The sequence below is a fragment of the Scyliorhinus torazame genome, chromosome 2 (assembly GCF_047496885.1).
Source record: "Scyliorhinus torazame isolate Kashiwa2021f chromosome 2, sScyTor2.1, whole genome shotgun sequence".
Lineage (NCBI taxonomy): Eukaryota > Metazoa > Chordata > Chondrichthyes > Carcharhiniformes > Scyliorhinidae > Scyliorhinus > Scyliorhinus torazame.
The window spans coordinates 112,058,681-112,084,510 of NC_092708.1; the positions used below are offsets into that span (position 1 = coordinate 112,058,681).

At 46.0% G+C, this 25,830-nt stretch overlaps 1 protein-coding gene across 3 annotated transcripts in view; it reads left to right on the top strand.

The window, feature by feature from the left end:
* Positions 1 to 25,830, top strand: part of kalrna (kalirin RhoGEF kinase a) — a 1,210,365-nt gene that overhangs the window by 535,165 nt on the left and 649,370 nt on the right. For all 3 annotated transcript variants that reach the window (XM_072475613.1, XM_072475615.1, XM_072475625.1), the window contains exons 6-7: positions 15,116 to 15,238; positions 25,634 to 25,825. In XM_072475613.1, the coding sequence (XP_072331714.1) occupies positions 15,116 to 15,238; positions 25,634 to 25,825 (315 nt within the window). The remainder of the gene's footprint in view (positions 1 to 15,115; positions 15,239 to 25,633; positions 25,826 to 25,830) is intronic.

Here is a 25,830-nt window from a genome sequence, read left to right on the forward strand (position 1 = left end):
TATATGATATTAAGTGATTGCAAGGTGTTATCACCAAACCTAAAACATTATATTCCTTCATGTTGCATTGATCATCTCTAATTAATGAATCAAGGTACCATTTTAACCAATCTACCCAAGATCACGATGTAACATCATATAATTCAGGTATAAAAAACAATGAACAATAGAGCACAAGAACAGCCCCTTTGACCCTCCAAGCCTGCGCCGATCACGTATCCTATCTAGACCAACCTCCTGTATCCTTCTATACCCCGTTTGTTCATGTGCCTATCCAGATAAGTCTTAAAGGTCGCTAACGCATCTGCCTCAACCACCTCACTTGGCAGTGCATTCCAGGCCACCACCACCCTCTGTGTAAAAACATTCCCCCGCTCATTTCCACTGAACCTATCCTCCTCACCGTGAACTTCTGCCCCCTTTCAATTCTGCCCTGCGAAAAAGCCTCCAACTTTTCACCCTATCTATACCCCTAATAATTTTATAAACTTCTATCAGCTCCTCCCTCAGCCTCTGTCTCTCTCGGGAGAACAATCCCAGTTTATTCAATCTCTCCTCATAGCTAATACCCTCCATACCAGGCAACATCCTAGTAAACCTTTTCTGTACTCTCTCCAAAGCCTCCACTTCCTTCTGGTAGTGTGGTGACCAGAACTGGACACAGTATTCCAAATTTGGCCTAACGTTCTATATAACTGTCACATAATTTGCGAGCTTTTATACTCGATACCCCATCCTATGAAGGAAAGCATGCCATATGCTTTCTTTACCACCATTTCCACCTGCATTGCCACTTTTAAGGATCTGTGGACCTGCACGCTCAGATCTCTCTGTGTCTCTATGCTCCTGATGGTTCTGCCATTTATTTTATAGCTCCCACCTAAATTGGATCTACCAAAATGCATCATCTCGCATTTGTCCGGGTTAAATTCCATCTGCCATTTCTCCGCTATATTCTCTGACAACCTTCATCACTATCCGCAACTCCTGCAATCTTAGTATCATCCGCAAATTTGCTAATCAGTCGTCTTCCAAGGCATATTACAAAGAGCAGAGGTCCCAGTACTGATCCCTGCGGAACACCACTAGTTATAGACCTCCATTCGGACAAACACCCTTCCACTGCTACCCTCTGTCTTCTATGGCCAAGCCAGTTCTGAATCCATCCAGCTAGTTCACCCCTGACCCCATGTGATCTAATCTTTTGCACCAGCCTGCCATGAGGGACCTTATCAAATGCTTTACTGAAGTCCATGTAGACAACATCCAGAGCCCTTCCCCGTCAATCATTTTTGTCACCTCTCAAAAAACTCAATTAAATTAGTGAGACATGACCTCCCTCATACAAAACCATGCTGTCTGTTTCTAATAAGACTATTCACTTCCATGACTTTAGTAATGACAATTAGTCCATGACTAATTCATTCATCACAAGATTAAAACTCCTTGCGCTGGATTTTCTTTCTCTCTGGCAGAAGGTTGGGAGGGTGTGAGAAAAAGATGGCAAGGGCACTGTGCCTGACCCCTTACCAGCTGCAATTTTACTAGTAGTGAGTGAACCATTAGGAGGCTGGCCTGGCTGTGGGCCAATTGACACCTTTAGGTGGCAAACTAACAGTCTTGTCCTGCCGCTGCTGAGATTTAAGCAGTGGAGGGTGAGGCCTATGCCAAGCATCCAGCATGGCAGCCTTCACTGCGCTGGCTGGTGGTGGGCACTGGGGGGGGGGGGGGGGGGGGAGATGCCTCTTTAACAGGCCTTAAAATGTGTCGGAAAGCACCCCACACCCCAAGGTCTGCTTTCTCTTCACTCTCCCCCCCCCACCAATCCTGACTACTCAACTCCAAAACCCTCTTGCTCCCTTTCCAGGGTCTGGTCCCAATGAAACCCATCCCTCTCATTACCTTTAACTCCAACTCTGGCTCTGTCTCCTTGTGGAACTGGATGTAGTCCCAGCAGTGGCCACTAGTGGCATCACTGGGCTTAGACCTGCCAGTCATTTGATTGACCGCCATCTCCCAGAGGCTGGACCTCCTCCCAAGATGGGCGCATTGAACCAATCAATGGTCCTGCAGGGCAACTAGCTGGAGTAGGGACAAGCTCGCCCCTCGATGTTTTTCCAAGGCGATGGGGACCCTTACTTAGTGAAAAATCCAGCCCTATGTGACGACTATAATCTATTCAGATTCATAATTATCCTCACTCCCTTCCTCAGGGCTATCATTGTCCTGTGTCATTTCAAATGTTTGATACAACCAACATCTGGGGCGTCATTCTCCGACCCCCCCAGCGGGTCGGAGAATGGCCGTTGGCCGCCGTGAATCCCGCCCCTGCCGGTTGCCGAAGTCTCCGGTACCGGATATTCGGCGGGGGCGGGAATCGGGCCGCGCCGGTTGGCGGGCCCCCCCGCTGGATTCTCTGGCCCGGATGGGCCGAAGTCCCGCCGATAAATTGCCTGTCCCGCCGGCGTAAATTAGAGTACCTATTTACCGGCGGGACAAGGCGGCGTGGGCGGGCTCCGGGGTCCTGGGGGGGCGCGGGGCGATCTGACCACGGGGGTGCCCCCACGGTGGTCTGGCCCGCGATCGGGGCCCACCGATCCGCCGGTGGGCCTGTGCCGTGGGAGCACTCTTTCCCCACTGCGCGTGCGCGGGAAACTGTCAGCGGCCGCTGACGCTCCCGCGCATGCGCTGCCCCGACATGTCATTTCCGCACCAGCTGACGGGGCAACAAAGGCCGTTTCCGCCAGCTGGCAGGGCGGAAATCCCTCCGGCGTGGGCCTAGCCCCTCAATGTTGGGGCTCGGCCCCCAAAGATGCGGAGCATTCCGCACCTTTGGGGCGGCGCGATGCCCGTCTGATTGGCGCCGTTTTGGGCGCCATTCGGCGGACATCGCGCTGTTTGGGGAGAATTTCGCCCCTGATCCATCATAATCTCCTACTGCAGATGCTGGAAAGCTGAAATACAAAAACAGAAAGCTGGAAAACTCAGCAGGTCTGGCAGCATCTCTGGAGAGAGAAACAGAGTTATAGGCGGAATCCACCTTTCCTGCCCACAGCGGGTGAGAGTGGCGAATCTAAAAGAAGGAAACCCGCCAGCGTGAAATCACATTGCAAGTCTTACACTGGCAGGCTAATGGTGGGTCAGTCCGCTGCCAGGTGGCATAAACAAAATTTGCATTAATTTGCACATCATGAATGCTGATTAGAACAGCTGCCCACCAGAGTCACATCAGGCCTTCTAATCTTGTGTCACACTAGCAGGAAATTGCATCAGTGTCAAACCTAATTGATAAATAGTGGCATGTACAAGATGGCCCTCCATTGGCAAGAAGAGCTCAAGGTAAGTGCAACCCTGCCATAGCACTGTGCTGCTCCTGATGCACTGTACACAATTTTGCCTGGGAAGACTCATTCCTGCTCTCCATTTCCATGCCGATCTGGTCTTCATGGACAGCACCGTGCTGCTGGACCATTGTACCCTCCTGTGTCGCCGAATAGGATCAGTACAGTGCCTAGGGCTGGGGAGTACCGGGTCTCTTTTCTCCCTGGTACCACACACCAGTGTCTATCTGGTCAGCACTGTGCTGTGGGACTCGTGCCCACTGCTTCAAGTCTGTATGACTCTTCTTCAGAGCTTCAGAGCCCCAATAACCTAAGCTTGCTTTCTACAATTTTCCACAATGTCACTAGAATTTTAGCTTTATGTCTAAGAAAAATCATCTTTTCCAATCTTTATCTTTAGGCAACCATCCCCTGCCACCATGCGAGAACTCAGATAGTCAGGTGGTGAAGGATAGAACTGCAGCCAAACCTTTATACACTACCAAGCTTCTATTTACAGATTCACACATTACATGTCAAGTAACTCCAGTGCAAGAACCACAGTTTTAGCCTGCTCCCATATATTTGAGCACAGGTAAGTCCCCAATTAATGCCCACTCACTGAATACAATGAAACATCCAATTGATAAACAATTAAAGAGTGGCAGTTCTTTGGTGTCTGAAAATGAGAATTCAAAAGGAGAAGGGAAAGGGAAGGTGGGGTGGGAAACAAAAGGTCCATGGTCACATCAACAGTTTGCCCACCACACGAGACAGCAGAATGAAGATGTACTTGGAGTTGAGAAGGGAAATAAGGTAGGAATATGCGATTATCCTCAATGTTTTTAGGAGCAGCGGATGCCGTGGACTACATTGCAGCTAGCCCCATTTTGTGACTATATCTTTTATAGGACCCAGGATATGCTGGTGTCCTTGTCCCCTGTCAGGTCTTCTATTTTGTGCCACTTTGTCCTCCAAAAGAAGGGCAGAATGCCAGTGATTGTGCAGTGCTATGTTTTTAAAAATTTGTTCAGGGGCTGTGGGCATCGCTGGCTGAGCAAACATTTATTGCCCATCCCGAATTGCCTTTGAACCAAATGGTTTGCTGGGCCATTTTAGAGGTTATTTAAGAGTCAACCATATTGCTGAGAGTCTGGAGTCACATTTAGGCCAGACCAGGTAAGGGTGGCAGATTTCCTTCCCGAAAGAACATTAGTGAGCCAGATGGGTTTTTACAACAATCGACAATGGCCTTGAACACCCACATGAGGACATTTGACTTCTTGTAGCTCTGCTACTATGTCCTTGGGTCTAGACTTTGGGAGCTAACCTCCTTGGTCCTCTGCTCCCACTTGTTTCTCAGGGTGGTCCTCGGAGGTGTGCATATCCCCATCTCCACACCATGGAACCATTGCATCACTCCTCCTGCCCATCTCCACCACTAAATACCCCAGTGCCACATCTAACACGCTGGAACTCTCACTCTGTCCTGGTGTTCCAGCTTTCATATTTCAATTCTATCAACATTATTCCATGCAACTTCCCTTTAAGAGGACAGCCTGTCTTCAAGAGGGACAGTAGACTGCACCCAATGCTTTCAGTGCATATCAAACTTCACCAAAGGGCTTTACACAAATGGCTGAGTGACATACAGAACAGCTGACCAAAACCGCATCAAGGACAATTAGGGATGAGCATTAAATGTTGGCCTAGCCAGCAACACCCACATTTCATGAATGAATATCTTTTATAAAGTGGTCAGGGAAACCCTGAACATGGGGAAGGAGATGTTGTTACCTGGAGGGCCATAGTGATTTTCTCCCCAGTTGACTAAATATAGGACCTAGAAATTCAATTTAACAGAGCTCTGCCTATCTCCACATTGAAACTGCATGCTGCCGCTCAGCTCAAACTCACGTGTTGCAGTGCTCAGGGCAGTCTACTCTTCCACTCATTGATTCTCAGTGCAGTAGAAGATGGGGTGCAGCATGCAGTCAATCCACCTCAGGACTTTGCAGCTGTGGTATGATCGTCCCACGTCAATCTCCAAAAAACATATTTGAATCACAGCAGCCAGCCTGCCGCTCAAGTAGCACCTAAGAAAAGAACCAGAATTAGGTTCTCAATTAACAATACACCTGAAGTGTAATCAGTCATGGCTTTAAATAGTCGTCTTGAAAAATCACTGTGGAGCTTTCACAATCAGGAGTGCTGACATACTGAATAGCCTTAAAGTGAAGGTATTGTGGTAGCTCCTAAAAATCTCTTGCACACTGCAGCTCGACATTTGGAGAGTTGATTCCTTTTCTGTTGATGCATGGTATTGGCCAAGAAGCAAATATGACCCCAGGGATGCAATCATTGGCTTTTGGAACCATGAAAAATTCCACTCTGTAAAAGTACAGTGCCGTGTCATGCTGCTGCTGTTTGTTCAGAGGGAAGAAGAGCACAGAATTGTCACAGCACAGAAAGAGACCATTCAGCCCATTTGTGTATGCACCGGCACTCTGAATGAACCATTTATTTTGTGCCATTCTCCCACCTTCTCCTTTCAACCCTGCACATTCTTCCTTTTCAGATAACAGTCTAATTCCCTTTTGAACACTTTAATTGAACCGGCCTCTGCCATGCTCTCAGGCAGTGAATTCCAGACCTTAACCATTGTATTAGAAAGTTTTTCTCATGTCGGTTTTGCTTCTTTTACCAATTACTTTCAATCTGTGCCCTCTCGTTTTTGATTCTTTCACAAGTGGGAACAGTTTCTCTCCTCGGGTATCATGGTAGCACAGTGGTTTGCACGCCTGCTTCACAGCGCCAGGGTCTCACGTTCGATTTGCGCTTGGGTCACTGTCTGTGCGGAGTCTACACGTTCTCTCCGTGTCTGCGTGGGTTTCTTCTGGGTGCTCCGAATCCTCTCACAAGTCCCGAAGGTTGTGCTTATTAGGTGAATTGGACATTCTTAGTTCTCCCTCTGTGTACCCGAACAGGCGCAGGAATGTGGCGACTAAGGGATTTTCACAGTAACTTCATTGCCATGTTAACGTATGCCTACTTGTGATAATATATCGAACTCTCATAATTTTGAAATACTATCAAATCTCTTCTCAAATTTATTTTCTCCAAGCAAAACAGTCCAAACTCCTCCAATATATCTTCATAACTTTAATTATTCCTGGAACAAGTCACTAGCTTGACACCAGGGACTTATAGCTTGAGAGGCATTACACCACATCAAGCATAACCAAACTCACACTAACACACACACAAGCAAACTAAGGGGCAATTTAGCATAGCCAATCCACCTAACCTGCATGTGTTTGGACTGTGGGAGGAAACCGGAGCACCTGGCGAAAACCCACGCAGGCAAGGGGAGAATGTGCAAACTCCACACAGACAGACCCCAGGCCTGAATTGAAACCGGGTCCCTGATGCAGTGTGCTACCACGCCCCCCTGAGATTAAACTAGTGTTTAATTGCTCACTGCAGCAAATAAGGCATCCATGATTTGATCAATGCATTTGTAAATGGCTGATATTGCTAATATCTTAAAGACTACACAGCATAAAGGTTCAGGATGGTTGTGACCGCGACAGGTGCAGGCCAAGTGATGCAATGTGGCAGCCTCTTGAAATCTTAACGAACATGAAATGATGTTGTGGGCTATCACCCCTTTTCTGATTTACTGCACCTGTAGTAAATCCCTGTGGTGGATTTGGGTTTTTGGTTGCTTCTCCCTAATGGTTTTGCTTGCTAAATGCAGCTTCTGGAAGCACTGCTGCAGGGATAACTGAAGCTAGGAATGGCTGAGCCCATATATTCTGGAGCTGGAGTACAGATGAACTCCACCTGTACTCCAGATTATGACAACTCCATGGACTCCAGATGATAACAACCCATATATTATAAAAGTCCAGGCATCTCATTCTCAACTGGGTTACGGGGATAGGGTGGAGGTTGGGGCTGAGGTAGGGTGCACTTTCCAAGGGCCAGTGCAGACTCGGTCGGCTGAATGGCCTCCTTCTGCACTGTAAATTCTATGATTTTATGAACAGTATACCTCTCCACTGAAGAGATGTTGGGATGAATTTTTGAATTTGTAGGCAGAATATATATGCATACAATCAATATATTTTCTAAATTATATAAAAGTTTATTAAAGAACCAATAATGCAATTCACATTTGACATAGTCTACTATGGTTTAGCACAGTGGGCTAAACAGCTGGCTTGTAATGCAGAACAAGGCCAGCAGTGCGGATTCAATTCCCGTACTGGCCTCCCCGAACAAGCGCCGGAATGTCACGACTAGGGGCTTTTCACAGTAACTTCGTTGAAGCCTACTTGTGACAATAAGCGATTATTATTATTATTATTACGTGGACTTCAGCAAAGCTTTTGAAAAGGTCCCACATGGGAGACTGATAGCGAGGTAAGAGCCCATGGCAAATTGGATCCAGAATTGGATAAGTGGGAGGAATCAGAGTGCGATGGTCAAGGGGTGTTTTTATGACTGGAAACCTGTGTCCAGTGGGTTCCTGCTGAGATCAGTGTTACTGTTTGTGGTTTGTATAATAATTTAGACTTGGATATAGGAGGGCTGTGGATGATTTTAAAATTGGTGGGGTGGGAAATAGCGAGGCGAATAGCTTAGATTGTAGGAGGATATAGACATGATGATCAGATGCTCTGATCAGTAGCAAATGGAATTCAATCCAGATAAGTGTGAGGTGATGCATTTGGGCAAGACAAACAACATGATGAATGGCAGGACCCTGGGAAGCACCGAGGATCAGAGGGACATTGGTGTGTATGCACATCGATCCCTTAAGATAGCAGGCAGGTGTATAAAGTGGATTCCTTGCCTTTATTAGCTGAGGCATAGAGTTTATGAGCAGGGAGGTCATAGAAACATAAAAATTGGTGCAGGATTAGACCATTCAGCCCTTCGAGCCTGCAATACCATTTAATATGATCATACCCTTGATCCCTTTACAGCAAGGGCCACGTCCAGCTCCCTCTTGAATATATCCAACAAACTGGCCCCAACAGCTTTTTGTGGTAGAGAAGTCCACAAGTTCGCAACTCTCTGGGAGAAGAAGTTCTTCCTCATCTCAGTCCTGAATGGCTTACCCCTTATTCTTAGGCTAGTTCTGGACGTCCCCAACATCAGGAACATTCTTCCCACATCTAGCCTGTCAAGTTCCATCAGGATTTTATATGTTTCTATGAAATCCCCTCTCAATCTTCTAAACTCCAGTGAGTACAATCCCAGTTGATCCAGTCTTTCTTCATGTCAGTCCTGCCTTCCCGGGAATTAGTCTGGCGAACCTTTGCTGGACACCCTCAATAGCAAGAATGTCCTTCCTCAAACTAGGAAACCAAAACTGCACACAATACTCAAGGTGTGGCCTCACCAAGGCCCTGTATAAATGCAGCAAGACATCCCTACTCCTATACTCAAACCCTCTTGCTATGAAGGCCAGCATGCCAATAGCTTTCCTCACCGCCTGCTGTACCTGCATGCCAACCTTCAGTGACTGTTTCACCAGGACACCCAGACCTCGTTGCACTTCCCTTTTTCCTAAACTGCCACCATTCAGATATGAATCTGCCTTCCTGTTTTTTGCCACCAAAGTGGATAACCTCACACTTACCCACATTATATTGCATTTGCCAAGTATCTGCCTACTCAGCCAGCCTGTCCAGTCACCCTGCAGCCTGTTGGAACTGTATAAAACATTGGTTAGGCCGCAGCTAGAGTATTGTGTGCAGTACTGGAATCCACATTACAGGAGGGGTGTGAGAGCATTGGAAAGGATGCAGAGGAGATTTACCAGGATGTTGCCTGGGCTGGAGAGATTTAGTTATGAAGGGAGTTTGGATAGGTTGTGGGTGTTTTCTTGGAGCAGAGGAGACTGAAGGAAGACATAATTGAGATGTCTAAAATTATGAGGGGCATAAGTAAAGTAGACAGGAATACACTTTTCCCCTTGGTGGAGGGATCAATGACTAGAGGTCATATATTTAAGGTAAGGGGCAGGAGGTTTAGAGGGGATATGAGGGAAAGTCTTTTCACCCAGAGGGTGGTGGGAATCTGGAACACTGCCTGAAAGGGTGGTCGGGGAAAACATCCTCATAACACTTCAGAAGTTTTTGTATGTGCACTTGCAATGTCAAGACATTCAAGGCTATGGGCCAAGTGCTGGAAAATTGAATTAGAATAGTTAGGTAGTTGTTTTTGACCGGCACAGCCACATCGGGTGGAAGGGCCTTTTCTATGCTGTAGAACTCTATGCTTCTATGACAGGTGTCATGTTGAAGTGGATTGTAATCCTAGCCCCTTTTGGGGACTGTTCCAGATCAGGCTTACTCCTTGGATAAAAACTCTCATTTTGTGGAACCCACCTCTTCACTCACCTGATAAAGGAGCTGCGCTCCGAAAGCTAGTGATTCCAAACAAACCTGTTGAACTTTAACCAGGTGTTGTAAGACTTCTTACTGTACCACTCCCATTCAAGGTTGAGAAAGATAGGCCTCAGCGACACTTAAATAGGTCTGAAGAACTGATGTAATTCTCTCTGAAGGGAAGGTACCTCCAGAGAATATCGCCGTCCTCCAAACAGCCTTTTTAACACGTTTTAGCCAAATTACAACCCGGATATAAAAGTCTGGGTATCTCTCCTCAACAATGTACCTCTCCACTGAAAAGTGAATGAAGATGGGTTTTTGCATTTGGATACTATATATATATATATATATATACAATCAACACAGTTTCCACATTAAAGAAAAGTTTATTGAAGAATCAAAAATGCAATTCATATTTAATGGTCAATCAATCACAACATTGATAGTTCTTGGAAAATAAAGTATAACTTGCTTCTATTAGATAATTCAGGTTTTAACTAATGATACAGAGAGATATTTAAGATATCCATCAATGTTTAAACTAGTATTAACCTTAAATCCCCATGTAGAAAGTGACAAGAGTATAACCAGATACTTTTAGCCCAATTAGGAGAGAACTATCATTGCTACACCACAGCAGCCAATACCTATACCTTGAAAGATACTGGAGTGAATCCAATTAATCTAAAAAGCCTAGTTCCAATATTTATACCTTAAAAGAGCTGAACCAGCAGAAGCATATTGAGCACACATGCTGGACAACATCCCAGGTGCAAGGGTACGTGATGTCTCGGATCGTGTTTTCCGGGTCCTTAAGGGCCCCAAGGAGCAGCCCCAAGTCGTGGTCCACATTGGCACTAACGACATAGGTCGGAAAGGGGACAAGGATGTCAGGCAGGCTTTCAGGGAGCTAGGATGGAAGCTCAGAACGAGAACAAACAGAGTTGTTATCTCTGGGTTGTTGCCCGTGCCACGTGATAGTGAGATGAGGAATAGGGAGAGAGAGCAATTAAATACGTGGCTATAGGGATGGTGCAGGTGGATTCAGATTTCTGGATAACTGGGGCTCTTTCTGGGGAAGGTGGGACCTCTACAGACAGGATGGTCTACATCTGAACCTGAGGGGCACAAATATCCTGGGGGGGAGATTTGTTAGTGCTCTTTGGGGGGGGTTTAAACTAATGCAGCAGGGGCATGGGAACCTGGATTGTAGTTTTAGGGTAAGGGAGAATGAGAGTATAGAGGTCAGGAGCACAGATTTGACGTCGCAAGAGGGGGCCAGTGTTCAGGTAGGTGGTTTGAAGTGTGTCTATTTCAATGCCAGGAGTATACAAAATAAGGTAGGGGAACTGGCAGCATGGGTTGGTACCTGGGACTTCGATGTGGTGGCCATTTCGGAGACATGGATAGAGCAGGGACAGGAATGGATGTTGCAGGTTCCGGGGTTTAAGTGTTTTAGTAAGCTCAGAGAAGGAGGCAAAAGAGGGGGAGGTGTGGCGCTGCTTGTCAAGAGCAGTATTACGGTGGCGGAGAGGATGCTAGATGGGGACTCATCTTCCGAGGTAGTATGGGCTGAGGTTAGAAACAGGAAAGGAGAGGTCCCCCTGTTGGTAGTTTTCTATAGGCCTCCAAATAGTTTGAGGGATGTAGAGGAAAGGATGGCGAGGATGATCCTGGATAAGAGCGAAAGTAACAGAGTAGTTATTATGGGAGACTTTAACTTTCCAAATATTGACTGGAAAAGATATAGTTCGAGTACATTAGATGGGTCGTTTTTTGTACAGTGTGTGCAGGAGGGTTTCCTGACACAATATGTTGACAGGCCAACAAGAGGCGAGGCCACGTTGGATTTGGTTTTGGGTAATGAACCAGGCCAGGTGTTGGATTTGGAGGTAGGAGAGCACTTTGGGGACAGTGACCACAATTCGGTGACGTTTACGTTAATGATGGAAAGGGATAAGTATACACCGCAGGGCAAGAGTTATAGCTGGGGGAAGGGTGATTATGATGCCATTAGATGTGACTTGAGGGGGATAAGGTGGAGAAGTAGGCTGCAAGTGTTGGGCACACTGGATAAGTGGAGCTTGTTCAAGGATCAGCTACTGCGTGTTCTTGATAAGTATGTACCGGTCAGGCAGGGAGGAAGGCGTAGAGCGAGGGAACCGTGGTTTACCAAAGAAGTGGAATCTCTTGTTAAGAGGAAGAAGGAGGCCTATGTGAAGATGAGGTGTGAAGTTTCAGTTGGGGCGATGGATAGTTACAAGGTAGCGAGGAAGGATCTAAAGAGAGAGCTAAAACGAGCAAGGAGGGGACATGAGAAGTATTTGGCAGGTAGGATCAAGGAAAACCCAAAAGCTTTCTATAGGTATGTCAGGAATAAGCGAATGACTAGGGAAAGAGTAGGACCAGTCAAGGACAGGGATGGGAAGTTGTGCGTGGAGTCTGAAGAGATAGGAGAGATACTAAATGAATATTTTTCGTCAGTATTCACTCTGGAAAAAGATCATGTTGTGGGGGAGAATGCTGAGACCCAGGCTATTAGAATAGATGGCATTGAGGTACGTAGGGAAGAGGTGTTGGCAATTCTGGACAGGCTGAAAATAGATAAGTCCCCGGGGCCTGATGGGATTTATCCTAGGATTCTCTGGGAGGCCAGGGAAGAGATTGCTGGACCTTTGGCTTTGATTATTATGTCATCATTGGCTACAGGAATAGTGCCAGAGGACTGGAGGATAGCAAATGTGGTCCCTTTGTTCAAAAAGGGGAGCAGAGACAACCCCGGCAACTATAGACCGGTGAGCCTCACGTCTGTAGTGGGTAAAGTCTTGGAGGGGATTATAAGAGACAAGATTTATAATCATCTAGATAGGAATAATATGATCAGGGATAGTCAGCATGGCTTTGTGAAGGGTAGGTCATGCCTCAGAAACCTTATCGAGTTCTTTGAGAAGGTGACTGAACAGGTAGACGAGGGTAGAGCAGTTGATGTGGTGTATATGGATTTCAGTAAAGCGTTTGATAAGGTTCCCCACGGTAGGCTATTGCAGAAAATACGGAGGCTGGGGATTGAGGGAGGTTTAGAGATGTGGATCAGAAATTGGCTAGCTGAAAGAAGACAGAGGGTGGTGGTTGATGGGAAATGTTCAGAATGGAGTTCAGTTACAAGTGGCGTACCATAAGGATCTGTTCTGGGGCCGTTGCTGTTTGTCATTTTTATCAATGACCTAGAGGAAGGCGCAGAAGGGTGGGTGAGTAAATTTGCAGACGATACTAAAGTCGGTGGTGTTGTCGACAGTGTGGAAGGATGTAGCAGGTTACAGAGGGATATAGATAAGCTGCAGAGCTGGGCTGAGAGGTGGCAAATGGAGTTTAATGTAGAGAAGTGTGAGGTGATTCACTTTGGAAGGAGTAACAGGAATGCGGAATATTTGGCTAATGGTAAAGTTTTTGGAAGTGTGGATGAGCAGAGGGATCTAGGTGTCCATGTACATAGATCCCTGAAAGTTGCCACCCAGGTTGATAGGGTTGTGAAGAAGGCCTATGGAGTGTTGGCCTTTATTGGTAGAGGGATTGAGTTCCGGAGTTAGGAGGTCATGTTGCAGCTGTACAAAACTCTGGTACGGCCGCATTTGGAGTATTGCGTACAGTTCTGGTCACCGCATTATAGGAAGGATGTGGAGGCTTTGGAGCGGGTGCAGAGGAGATTTACCAGGATGTTGCCTGGTATGGAGGGAAAATCTTATGAGGAAAGGCTGATGGACTTGAGGTTGTTTTCGTTAGAGGCATACAAAATGATCAGGGGGTTAGATAGGGTGGACAGTGAGAGCCTTCTCCCGCGGATGGAAATGGCTGGCACGAGGGGACATAGCTTTAAACTGAGGGGTAACAGATATAGGACAGAGGTCAGAGGTAGGTTCTTTACGCAGAGTAGTGAGGCCGTGGAATGCCCTACCTGCAACAGTAGTGAACTCGCCAACATTGAGGGCATTTAAAAGTTTATTGGATAAACATATGGATGATAATGGCATAGTGTAGGTTAGATGGCTTTTGTTTCGGTGCAACATCGTGGGCCGAAGGGCCTGTACTGCGCTGTATCGTTCTATGTTCTATGTTCTATTTGTTTTAGTCAATACTCTTCATTTTAGTCAACATTCTTCAAGAAAATAAGAAACTGAGAGGACACTACACTCAGGTTCCAGGATTCAGTTGACAAGTTATTTAGGGGCATCCTTAAGGTTATCCATTTGTAGATTGTGGTTTCTTACAATTTATCAATGCCTTGCTGAGGTGATGTAGTGGCCAGTTCCTATATTTTTGCAGACTCTCCCTTGTGGTAAAGGATATATCATATCCTACACCACAAGATTTTGTGTCCTTGAGTACACAATTATGCCCAGGCAAGTATATAAACCACTAAACCGTTGTCCAGTAGATTAACTGTGCTTTTAATTTTTAATCCCTACTTCATAGGAGAATCATTATTTTTAATCTTATAGCCCTATATTTATAGCTGCATGCCTTCATATTGTGTGTCGGACAATACCTGAGCAGGTGTACCTCCCTCTGCTGCTGTCTCACCAAAGAAACAAATTCCCTCTACAAATCAATATACCAGGGAATCCCCAATAAGAAACCCTTTTGAATTGTCAGGAGGTTAATAAAGGAATCCTACAAAAAAGACGCCAAAATCAATTGCGGTGAGAGTAAAAATCTCTCCCTCAATTTCCAACATGCATCTGTCGGGCCATATTTATAAAGATATTTAGGCTGTTGCATTTTATTATTGGACCTGAGTACTGCATCCAGATGGAGGTGTGGAGGAATAAGGTTCGGTTCTGTAATTCAGACAACTGTCTTTCAAATCGCTTAGTCAGTGAAGAGGCTCAATGGAAATCTGTAGTTAACGTTCCTAAATTCTTCAGATATCTGTGGGTAATGTCTGGGGGTATTCATTGAATTTTGGGAACGAGGTTATCCACATCTCAGTATACTGTCTCAGCAGTAAATGTACATCAAACAAACATGGCTGAGCGAAGAACAAACCAGTAGTCTTGGGCAAACCACAGTCATTTAGCACAAGAATACAGCAATTTTTGTTTGTAGACATATAATTCAACTCCTTAAAACTTGAAATTGGCTGATATACTGGGAGTCCTAATGATCAAATTATCTTCATCTACGTCTCTTTCCATTGATCCATATTTATTTGATTTTTTTTCTCTGTTCCTTTCTCTCAGGCTTATTTGCTACATGACTCTCATTAGTTTTACTTTTGCCTATTCACCTTTCTCTTTCCTATATTCAGAATATGTAGCAATTGTCTGTAAACATCTTGAGATCAAATTTAATCACTGAAGCTGCTTTAACAAGTTCTTTTTTTAAATACAGATGTTTGACTGGATTAGCCACAACAAGCAGTTGTTCCTTCAGAGTCACACTGAGATTGGGGTGAGTTACCAGCATGCTTTGGATCTGCAGACTCAGCACAACCACTTTGCTATGAACTCGATGGTAAGCACTAGTTTGTAATGAAAAAGAAAGATATAAAAAGTTCCCTGATTGCAATTAACTAATTTAACTACATTTCTCAGAAAATATTTGTGAATTAATAATAATTGGTATGAAGAAATTTGTATTGATGTTACATTTTATCGCACTAAAATATTTCAAAGAGCTTCATAAACATGGGGGGGATTTTCTGCTCCCATTTTTAAGGATTGGCAGCAGGTGCAGAAAGACCACGGGAGTTCCAAAACAGTGTTTACAATTGCAGGATTTCCCATTCCGGTCGCCCCCCCGCCAATGACGTAGCGGGAGACCCGACGTTCAAAGTCAGGGGGCGCGATTCTCCACTCCCACGCCGGTTGGGAGAATCGCCTGGGCCGCCGAAATTTCCGGGGCCGCCGGTCCGACGCCCTCCCGCGATTCTCCTGAGCGGCGGGAACGGGCCAGTCGAGTTTCACGGGCCGCAGGCCGGAGAATCGCCGGAGATACCCAAAATGGCGATTCTCCGGCACCCCCGCGATTCTGAGGCCCGTATGGGCCGAGCGGCCAGGCCAAAACGGCGGGTTCCCCCCAGCGCCGTCCACACCTGGTCGCTACAGTCGTGGGTGGTGCGTGAACGCTGGGGGGGCGGCCTGTGGGGGGGCGAGGGGGGATCCTGCACCGGGGGGTACCTTAAATGTGGGGTGGCCCGCGATCGGTGCCCACCGATCGTTGGGCCGTCCTCTCTGAAGGAGGACCTCCTTCCTTCCGCCGCCCCGCAAGATCCGTCCCCCATCTTCTTGTGGGGCGGATGTGGACAGGACGGCAACCACGCATGCGCGGGTTGGCGCCGGCCAACCCGCGCATGCGCAGATAACGTCCGTTATGCACGTCGGCCGCATCATCTAATCGGCGCTGCTTTTACGCGGGCGACAAGGCCTCGCGCGGGTAGATGACACGGCCCCGATACTGGCCCATTGTCAGGGCCTGAATCGGTCGCGACCGGGGCCGTTCCGCGCCGTCGTGAACCTCGACGGCGTTCACGACGGCGCGGCCACTTCGGCGTGGGGTGGAGAATCGCGCCCAGGATCCGTATTTGAATGTATTGAGACATACTTCTAAAACTTTTACGCCTGATAGTCCCCACCACCCCCTCCATGAGAATGTCCATTCACATCAGGGCACCCTCAGGACAAGTCCTCCACGAAGTGCACCTGCTGAGCTGAACCCACTGGAGGTGTGCACAGGTGAGTACATACCCCAGGGGGAAAAGGGTCATGCCCAGATAGCACCCTGGCATTGCCTCCTGACAATGCCCCCAATTTAGAAAACCTGGCGTAATTAGGGTAATAATGGCGCACTGCTTCTGAACAACTCTCTAATTTAGAAACAATTTTAAACTCATTTTATTTCTGAGTAATGTCAATTTTTTCCATTAGGTTCGAAATTCCTTATATTTATAAACTTTTAAAAAAAATTTAGAGTACCAAATTATTTTTTTTCCAATTAAGGGGCAATTTAGCATGGCCAATCCATCTATCCTGCACATCTTTGGGTTATGGGGCTGAAACCCACGCAGACACGAGGAGAATGTGCAAACTCCACACAGACAATGACCTGGGCCATGATCAAACCCGGGTCCTCAGCGCTGTAGGCTGCAAGGCTAAGCACTGCGCCACCATGCCACCACAGATCTTTAAACTTAATTTATAAAATGATGATGATGCTTGGAGATACCTTGACTTGGTACTAGAATAAATGTTGGCAAATGTGAAATCCATATCACAGAGATTGTTAGATCGTTGAAAGCAGCTTTCTTCAAAGGTGGTGGCAATGCCATCTGGGCCAATTTCTGTATTTATGATTCATATTTCGTCATTAAATAATGAAAAGAATATATGATTTTTACTTTTGTAGTGCTTTCTGGAAATGTTGCGAGCACAATTTGCACTGTGGTAAGATCTTAGTTGTAGTACACAAGTAATGAATTTATGCTTGTATTGTCCAGAATTTGGTCCGACTCCATCTGGATTAACGCATGCGGGTTTGGGCGTGTTTAAAATGATAAAGGGATGTGAAGGGGTAGATGAAGATGCTGGAAACATTTTGAAGTATCAATTCAGGCGGGTTTTGTTGGGAGTTCCTCTCCTGCTCTGTCGGCAAGTTCCTCACCACTATCTAACCACACTTCGTCCTCATGAGACCTAACCAGATCTCACGAGGCATTGCGGCCATCGGGGACCCTGAGGGAGGCCTCTCCTGGCATATATCAGCAGCGTCCTACTCCAATTTTGCCGATACGGGGCTGGTAGATCGCGCCCACTGTTTCTTCTGGTGTGGGAATCCTCTAGGCCATTTAAGAATAAATTCAGGGAGCATTTTTACACATAAAGGGTAGTGAAAATGTAGAATCCTTTCCCAAAAAGGCTGTGGATGCTGGATCAACTGAAACTTTTAAGACTCAGATTGATGGATTCTTTTTAGATAAGGTTGTCAAGGGATATGGAATCAAGGTGGATAAGTAGAGTTGGGGTGCAGATCAGTCATGATCAAATGAAATAGTGGAACAAGCTCCCATATCAATGGCAAATTACATTTAACCTTCTCACAAGTACTAGCTGTCAGTAACTTTACTTACCTTTGAGGCATTTTTGAAGCAATAAATGTTTTACACCATTTGAAAGATGGGCTGCAATTGCACCAAAATTTCAAATCAGTTTTTAAACTTTGTTTTTTTAAATTCAGGTAGCCTTGATATGCTGTCAGACAGTATCTTAAGACTGCTGCCTCACCCAAGGTGTCAATTTTAGGAATTCTACTTTCTGATCAATTTCTGCAATGGCTGGTTATATCCTTGAAATGCTGCGCCCGCAATGACAGGAAACTGGCTTTGCAAAATTCAAACCTCATCAATCTACTTAATAAGTGGTTTGAAACAGTCTCCTTACTTGCTCATCATAGACTAGGGGAAAAGTTAAAACAATATGAATTTACTAACATAGGTCAGTGTGCAGACAAATTTGTTGGCAGCCAAATATGCAGTGTGGAGTAAAGGGCACTTCAGTCCCTGTTTAGTTGAAAAATATGGGGAAATCTTTCAACAGTTTATGAAAATCAGCAGACACCCAAACTGGTCAGTAAACATTTGCCATTCCAACAGCTCTGAAATGTTGTAATATCTTGTGAAAATGTGAAGCCATTAAATTCAGTGAGAACTACCCATCGGAAACATTTGTTGAATATTTTGGTGAGCACTCTGCATAAAAATTAACATAAGCAGAAGTTATTTGTTACTCACACACACATAAAAACGAGGTCATTCAGCCCATTGTATTGGTGCCAACCAAAAAACAGCTCCTCATCTAATCCATGCTAATTGCCACGATGATTTACCCTGACTCGCGGATCTATTCCAATAGATTGTTTGGCATCAAGGTTGTGTCGACAAGCCTGTAATTACTACGGCTATCCCTTACTCTCTTATTTTCCCTCAGTATACTCGAACGGGCACTGGAGTGTGGCGACTAGGGGATTTTCACAGTAACTTCATTGCAGTGTTAATGTAAGCCAACTTACAATAATGAAGATTATAAATAACAGTGTTATGTTAGCAATCCTCTGGCACCACATCTATTGTTGGAGAGGATTGGAAAATGATGCCCAAAGCCTCAGCTATTTTTTCCCTTTGTAGCCTGGGATACATTTGATCGTGTCCTCGGTATTTATCCATCTTCAAGGATGCTAAAAACTTAATGGACGCAAATTAATGGCCACATTGCACTTAAGCGAGGAGGGGTGGCCACCCATGGCCTCAGCTGGGAGGGAGATGGGTGTCTCAACTCTCACCGGTCCACCATGCCAACTCCTGGACTGTGTGGTCCTGCTCCGGGGACAACCCCAGCCCGCCTGCCCCACTGACCACCCATAACTTCCACTGACTGAGGAAATCCCTGGCTAATTGGGAATTGGTATTGTAGTTAAGTGAGCACTTCACAACTCCCAAGTGGATCCCCATGGGTAGCATGTGTGAGTTATTGTCTAGCATCCCAATTAGACCGTGATGCCTGGAAACTATGCCTGAACACCACGGATGCAGCAGCCAACATCCGAGCACACAGCAGTTGGGCCCAGCACCGGGAACATTTCAGCGAACAGAGGGTGAGCATGTGCATCAGGGAGATGTGGCTGTCTAGGGTACAGGGTGTGGGGAGTATGGGCGAATGGGGAGACGGGGAAGATCTGGTGGATGGGGGGAGATGGGGAGAAGGCAGGTGGGGAGTATGGGTGGGTGGAGAGTATGGGGGGTGGGAGGCCAGGGGGGGTGGATGTGCGGTATGCGGGGGATGGGGGGGGGGGGGGGGGTTCAGGAGTATGGAGGGTTGGAGAGTATCTGGGGAGGTGGGGTTATGGGTGATGACGGCGTGGGCAACACTGCTGGACATGGGTGGGCCGGGGCACGGTTAAATCGCGCCCAATATTTCCTCCCTCACTCTGTTTATCCCATCCAATATTTTTCACTCCTCTTCCTTAACTACAAGGTTTGCATCTCGTTCATGCAAACTGATGTAAAGTATTCATTAAGAATCATGCCCAGACCTTCCACATCCACACATATTGGATGGAATCATGTGGAGGAGACAGGGCTCTCTACCCTAAGGGCACCATTCTCCAGGCTCGTTGCGCTCTCATTTGAGCAAGACGAGGCCAATGAATAGCGGGAGTGGCCAAAAACAAGAAACGAGCCAGGCACCAAATAGTTTGCGATGCAACCAGGCCAGTCCCATAGGCAAAATTGTGCTGGACCCCGCCCCATGTGCCAGATCCCGCCCCACATCCTGAGGTCCCGGTTGCCCATCATGCCAGGATGAGACCCAGAGGGGGAGCAACACGATGGCCTAGGGTTTACAAGCATCGCTGGTCCTTTGTATAGATGATGGACAGCATGTACCGTAGGAAGTTCCGCCTAAACAAGGAGATGATGCGGCACCTGTCCTCGTGGACTTGGCACTACATGGAAGAGGAGGACACCTGCTCCTGGTGGCCATCAAGGTCACTACAGCCCTTAACCTTTACACCTCGGGATCATTCCAGGGCTTGAGCGGGGACCTGAGTAGCATCTCGCGTCCGATAGGTCATAGATGCCCTGTTTGCCCAGGCGGTGAACTATAAACTTTGACATGGACCAGACCCAACAAGATGCATGGGCAGCAGGATTCTCTGCTATCGCCGGAATGCCCCAGGTCCAGGGGCTGATGGACTGCACGCATGTCACCCTGCGCGCACTGGGCCATCTGAGAGTGCCCTACGTTAACAGGAAGGGTTTCCACTCCCTAACCATACAATTCATGTGTGACCACCACATGAAGATCATGCACGTGTATTCACGCTTCCCAGGGAGTGTGCATGACAACTACATCCTGGGGCAGTCAGCCATCCCCGGCCTCTTCGAGGACCACCCCAAAATGGGCGGTCGGCTTTTGGGAGATAAGGGGTACCCATTGAGGACCTGGCTAATGTATATCACTCCAGGGTGCTGGGACGGTGTTGGCACCGTCAGTGGGTCACTGTCGAGGGCAGAGAGCTGAGCGCTAGTGCTCTTCACTCTATGCCACAGTCTCATACCCATCAACTTCCCCTTATGTACCCGGGCCGGGGGGAGGGGGGGGGAGTGGCAGAGGCGTAATACTGGTTGTGGTGAAGGGTTTTTAATGTTTCACAGGTATCCAACAATGCCCCACTCTCCTGATGGTGCCACCCCATTTTCCCCACCGCCCCCCCCCACCCGAAGGATGGACCTACCTTCCCCCCACCCTCTCTCCCCCTCCCCTGGTGCCCTCTGTGATCCTCAACATGCCTTCCTTGCTCTACCACTACTTCTAGGTGTGTCCCCAGGATGCACATCGGAGGTGAAGGCAGGCAGCTGCTTACCACGTCCCGTGGCCTTCGATGCCCCTGGCGGGCATCCTCTGGGGGCTCTAGGGATAGCATGTTCCAGAGGCTCAGCCTCTACCTGGGACCTATCTGGGTCCTGGGATCCAGCAGATCTCCGACTGCTGTCCCACCTGGGCATTCTTGTCTCCACCTGATGTACATCAGCAACTGTGTGGTGCTCACCGGATTGTCGTCCAGAAGCCTGACCACTAACATTGCCCACCGAGATGCATGTCTTTGTGCTGGTGGAGGGTGGGGATGACAGCTGTGACACATCGATCATGGCGTCCTTGAAGCTCTCCTCCAAGGTGGTCTCGTGGGAGGCAGGAGAGGGGGACACCCCGGGTGGGCCGTCGCCATCGGCTGTAGGACCCGCGGGAGAATGGACATGTGGTCAGCGGGAGGAATGGGTCAGTCTGTATGGCATTCACAACTCACGTGTGATAGTACATCCAGGTGGGGCCCGGTGAATCCTCACCTCTGCAGCGTGTGCCAACCTCTAGAGCTGGAGGTGACGGGGTGGCCGAGGACAGAGCTTATTCCTAAAGGGAAACTATTTTTCAATTCTTCCATTGGCATTATCTCACTACGTTTATAAAAATCTTATTCAACCTTCATAGCCCTATATCACCTATTAAGTACAATTTTTGTTTCTCTAGCAAATTCCACAAAAGTCTAATTTTATGTCTTCCTTAAGTTTCTAAAACTTAGCTAGTGTGCTTCTGCACTAACTAATTGGCACTGAGAACAGCAATCTTCACTGTTTCGTAATCACTAGATTGTAGATCTGAAAAAGTCGAGTATACTTTTAAAGCTTTCCCTCCGCACCACTTGCAATAAAACTGCTCAATTGTCTTGTGGGCTTTGTAGCTTTGTAACAATGTTCTCAAATGACATAAAATACATGTTAACGCCTTCCTCACTGAATTTAGGCACGAGATGAATATCTCTTACCAAATCAAAACTGAGAGTTAAATCTGAATCATTACCAAGGTTTCCTGCCGCCTTTATTTGTGTAATCTAAGTTTTTCTTTGTTTAGAAGCAATTTTCTCACTTTTTTTCTCTGAAATGCAAGGGTTTCTCTTCTAGTTGTTTTCCTTTTACCCTTTGCAATTCAAGTTCACATTTTCACATCTCCCTGTTTTTCCTTTCTTTTTAATTTAAGATTTCTCATTTATTTTTCTCATTCCCATTGTTCCATTTGCAACCTAATTTTAGCCAACTCAGCCTGTATGCTATTGTGATTACTTGTCTCTTCCTTTAAGATTCACGTCTTGATCAAATACTTTCAAAGTCTCTGCCTTCTTAGCCCTGACTTTTAAATCGATCTCTAATTTCTCTGCTACCATTTTCATATTAACCTTTGTTAACTGTCACAAGGCATTCATAGATAGGTCCTGTTTTATTCCAAAAATGCATGAGCAATAGACCTAGCCATGTTAACGTTAAAATAAATTCAATAAAAGTAACTGTTCAATCTTGTCACAACCTCTGGATATCTTGCAAAAGCTTCCAATTTGTTATGATATTTGAATTTCCGTGACCAACTTAAAGAACCCGCCCAATAAGATTTAAAGATTTAAGACTTCCACTGTAAGAAACATGAAGATTTGAGGTCGAGATTCCCAGGGGGTCAATGTTAGGACCCTTAGCCATCCTGATATATGTATATATATATTTTTTTTTTTTGAAAGGTAGTTGGGGTTACGTGGTTACAGCGATAGGGTGGAGGTGTGGGCTTAAGTAGGGTGCTCTTTCTAGGGGCCGGTGCAGACTCGATGGGCCGAATGGCCTCCTTCTGCACTGTAAATTCTGATGATTCTATGATAATGACCTAAACTTTAGTGTACAGGGCATAATTTCAAAATTTGCAGATTTGGCGAAACTTGGAAGCATTGTGAATTGTAAGAAGGATAATGTAAAACATGGATAAGTTGGCGGAATGGGCAGACAGGTGGCAGATGAAATTCAATGAAGCCAAATGTGAAGTGATTAATTTTGGTAGGAAGAACATGAAGAGACAATATAAACTAAAGAGTGCAACTCTAAAGGGGGTGCAGGAGCAGAGGGACCTGGTTCATATGTACATAAGTAATTGAAGATGACAAGTTGAGAGGGTGACTAATAAAGCATACAATATCCTTGGCTTTCATAGAATCATAGAGTTTACAGTGCAGAAGGAGGCCATTCGGCCCATCGAGTCTGCACCGGCCCTTGGAAAGAGCACCCTACTCAAACCCACACCATCACTCTATCTCCGTAACCCAGTAACCCCACCCAGTAACCCAGTAACTCACCTATAATAATAAGGACATCGCGTACAAGAGCAAGGAGGTTATGTTGAACTTGTGCAAGACACTAGTTCAGCCTCAGCTGGAGTATTGTGTTCAGTTCTGAGAACAACACTTTTGAAAGGATGTGAAGGCATCAGAGAGTATAGTGAAGCCTCACGGAAATGGTCCTAATGACGAGGAACTTCAGTTATGAAGACAGAGTGCAGAGGTTGGGACTATTTTCTTGGAGAAGAGAAGGCTGAGAGGAGATATGGTAGAGATATTCAAAATCATGAGGGCTCAGGACACAGTAGACAGAAAGAAACTGTTCCTACACATGTATGGATCGAGAAAGAGATGGGACGGATTTCAACTAATTGGTAAAAGAAGCAAAAGCAACATACCGAAAACCCTTTTCATGTAGCGAGTGGTTAGGGTTTTGAATGCACTGCCTAAAAGTGTGGTGGAGGCAGCTTCAATCAAGGCATTCAAAAGGGGATTAGACTGTTATCTAAAACGGAAGAATGTGCAGGGTTATGGAGAGAAGGCAGAGTAATAAAATTTGGTGAGTTGCTTATTTGGAGAGCTGGTGCAACACAATGGGCTTAAAGGCTTCCAACAATTCTGCAAATCTGTGGATAAACATAGTGAGGGAGAAAACATTAACGTTTTTAATCATTTTCTTTATCAGCCAGTGTGAGAAGCTGTCAAACAATTTCCAATTTTTGTCAACTAAACAGAGAATTTAGTGTCCTCTACCAGAATATTATGGAATTAGTTGGCATCAGTTTATATGTACAATGCCTTCCTGTTAATGACGCCTGCTGACACTACTGTACCCCTGGTACAAGAGGCTACATGTTACATTACAAAGTGTTGGAAAAACTCAGCAGATTTGGCAGCACCTATGAGAGACAAACAGAGTTAACATTTTGAGTCCTCTTCAGACTCTTCAGAAGAATTCCGAGGAAGTGTCATAGTGAACTTGAAAACATAACTCTGTTTCTACATAGAATATACAGAGAACATAGAATAATACAGCGCAGTACAGGCCCTTCGGCCCACGATGTTGCACCGAAACAAAAGCCATCTAACCTACACTATACCATTATCATCCATATGTTTATCCAATAAACTTTTAAATGCCCTCAATGTTGGCGAGTTCACTACTGTAGCAGGTAGGGCATTCCACGGCCTCACTCCTCTTTGCGTAAGGAACCTACCTCTGACCTCTGTCCTATATCTATTACCCCTCAGTTTAAAGTTATGTCCCCTCGTGCCAGCCATTTCCATCCGCGGGAGAAGGCGCTCACTGTCCACCCTATCCAACCCCCTAATCATTTTGTATGCCTCTATTAAGTCTCCTCTTAACCTTCTTCTCTCCAACGAAAACAACCTCAAGTCCATCAGCCTTTCCTCATAAGATTTTCCCTCCATACCAGGCAACATCCTGGTAAATCTCCTCTGCACCCGCTCCAAAGCCTCCACGTCCTTCCTATAATGCGGTGACCAGAACTGTACGCAAACTCCAAATGCGGCCGTACCAGAGTTCTGTACAGCTGCAATATGACCTCCTGACTCCGGAACTCAATCCCTCTACCAATTCTCTCTCCACAGGTGACGCCAGACCTGCTGAGGTTTTTCCAGCACATTCTGTTTTTATTGCAGTTCTCCAGCATCCACAATATTTTGCTTTTATCTTAACTAAATGTTGCTAGGTAGGCATTGAGTGTATGCAAAGCAAGAGTGAGGTGGGCGGATAACATAATGATTCCAGCTTTAATGCGATGGAACAAATTAGGTACTGTACGTGAATAGGCACCTAATTTTGCTGTTTATCTTTTAGATTGTTTATACATGCCACTGGTTAATGCTTTGAGTCTTGAAATTAATAATTTGTCTGAGTGCTTTACTATAAATGGGAAAGGTAAAACTCTTCATATTATTGTACTGTTTTGTTTAGTATAGTTTCTTTGAGCATACTATTTATATAATCCTTCAAAAGATTTTGCTACGACATTTTAGAATTGGACAAATGCTATTTTGGGATTATATTTTTCTTTACTGAAAGAAGAGGGTGACTACCTGAGCCAGAGCATAAATATTTTAGGAATGTTAATTTGCTAACCTAACTATTTTGCTGCATTCCTGATGAATGAAGCTGGTGACAAGACATCTTCTGTTCACATTGTAAATGGCAATCTTCTGCTTTTTCAGAACGCATATGTCAACATCAATCGCATCATGTCTGTTGCATCCAGGCTTTCAGAGGCTGGTCATTATGCATCTCAGCAGATCAAGCAGATATCTGCTCAACTTGATCAAGAGTGGAAGAGTTTTGCAGCTGCTCTGGATGAGCGTAGCACTATCTTGGCAATGTCTGCTGTATTTCACCAGAAAGCTGAACAGGTGAG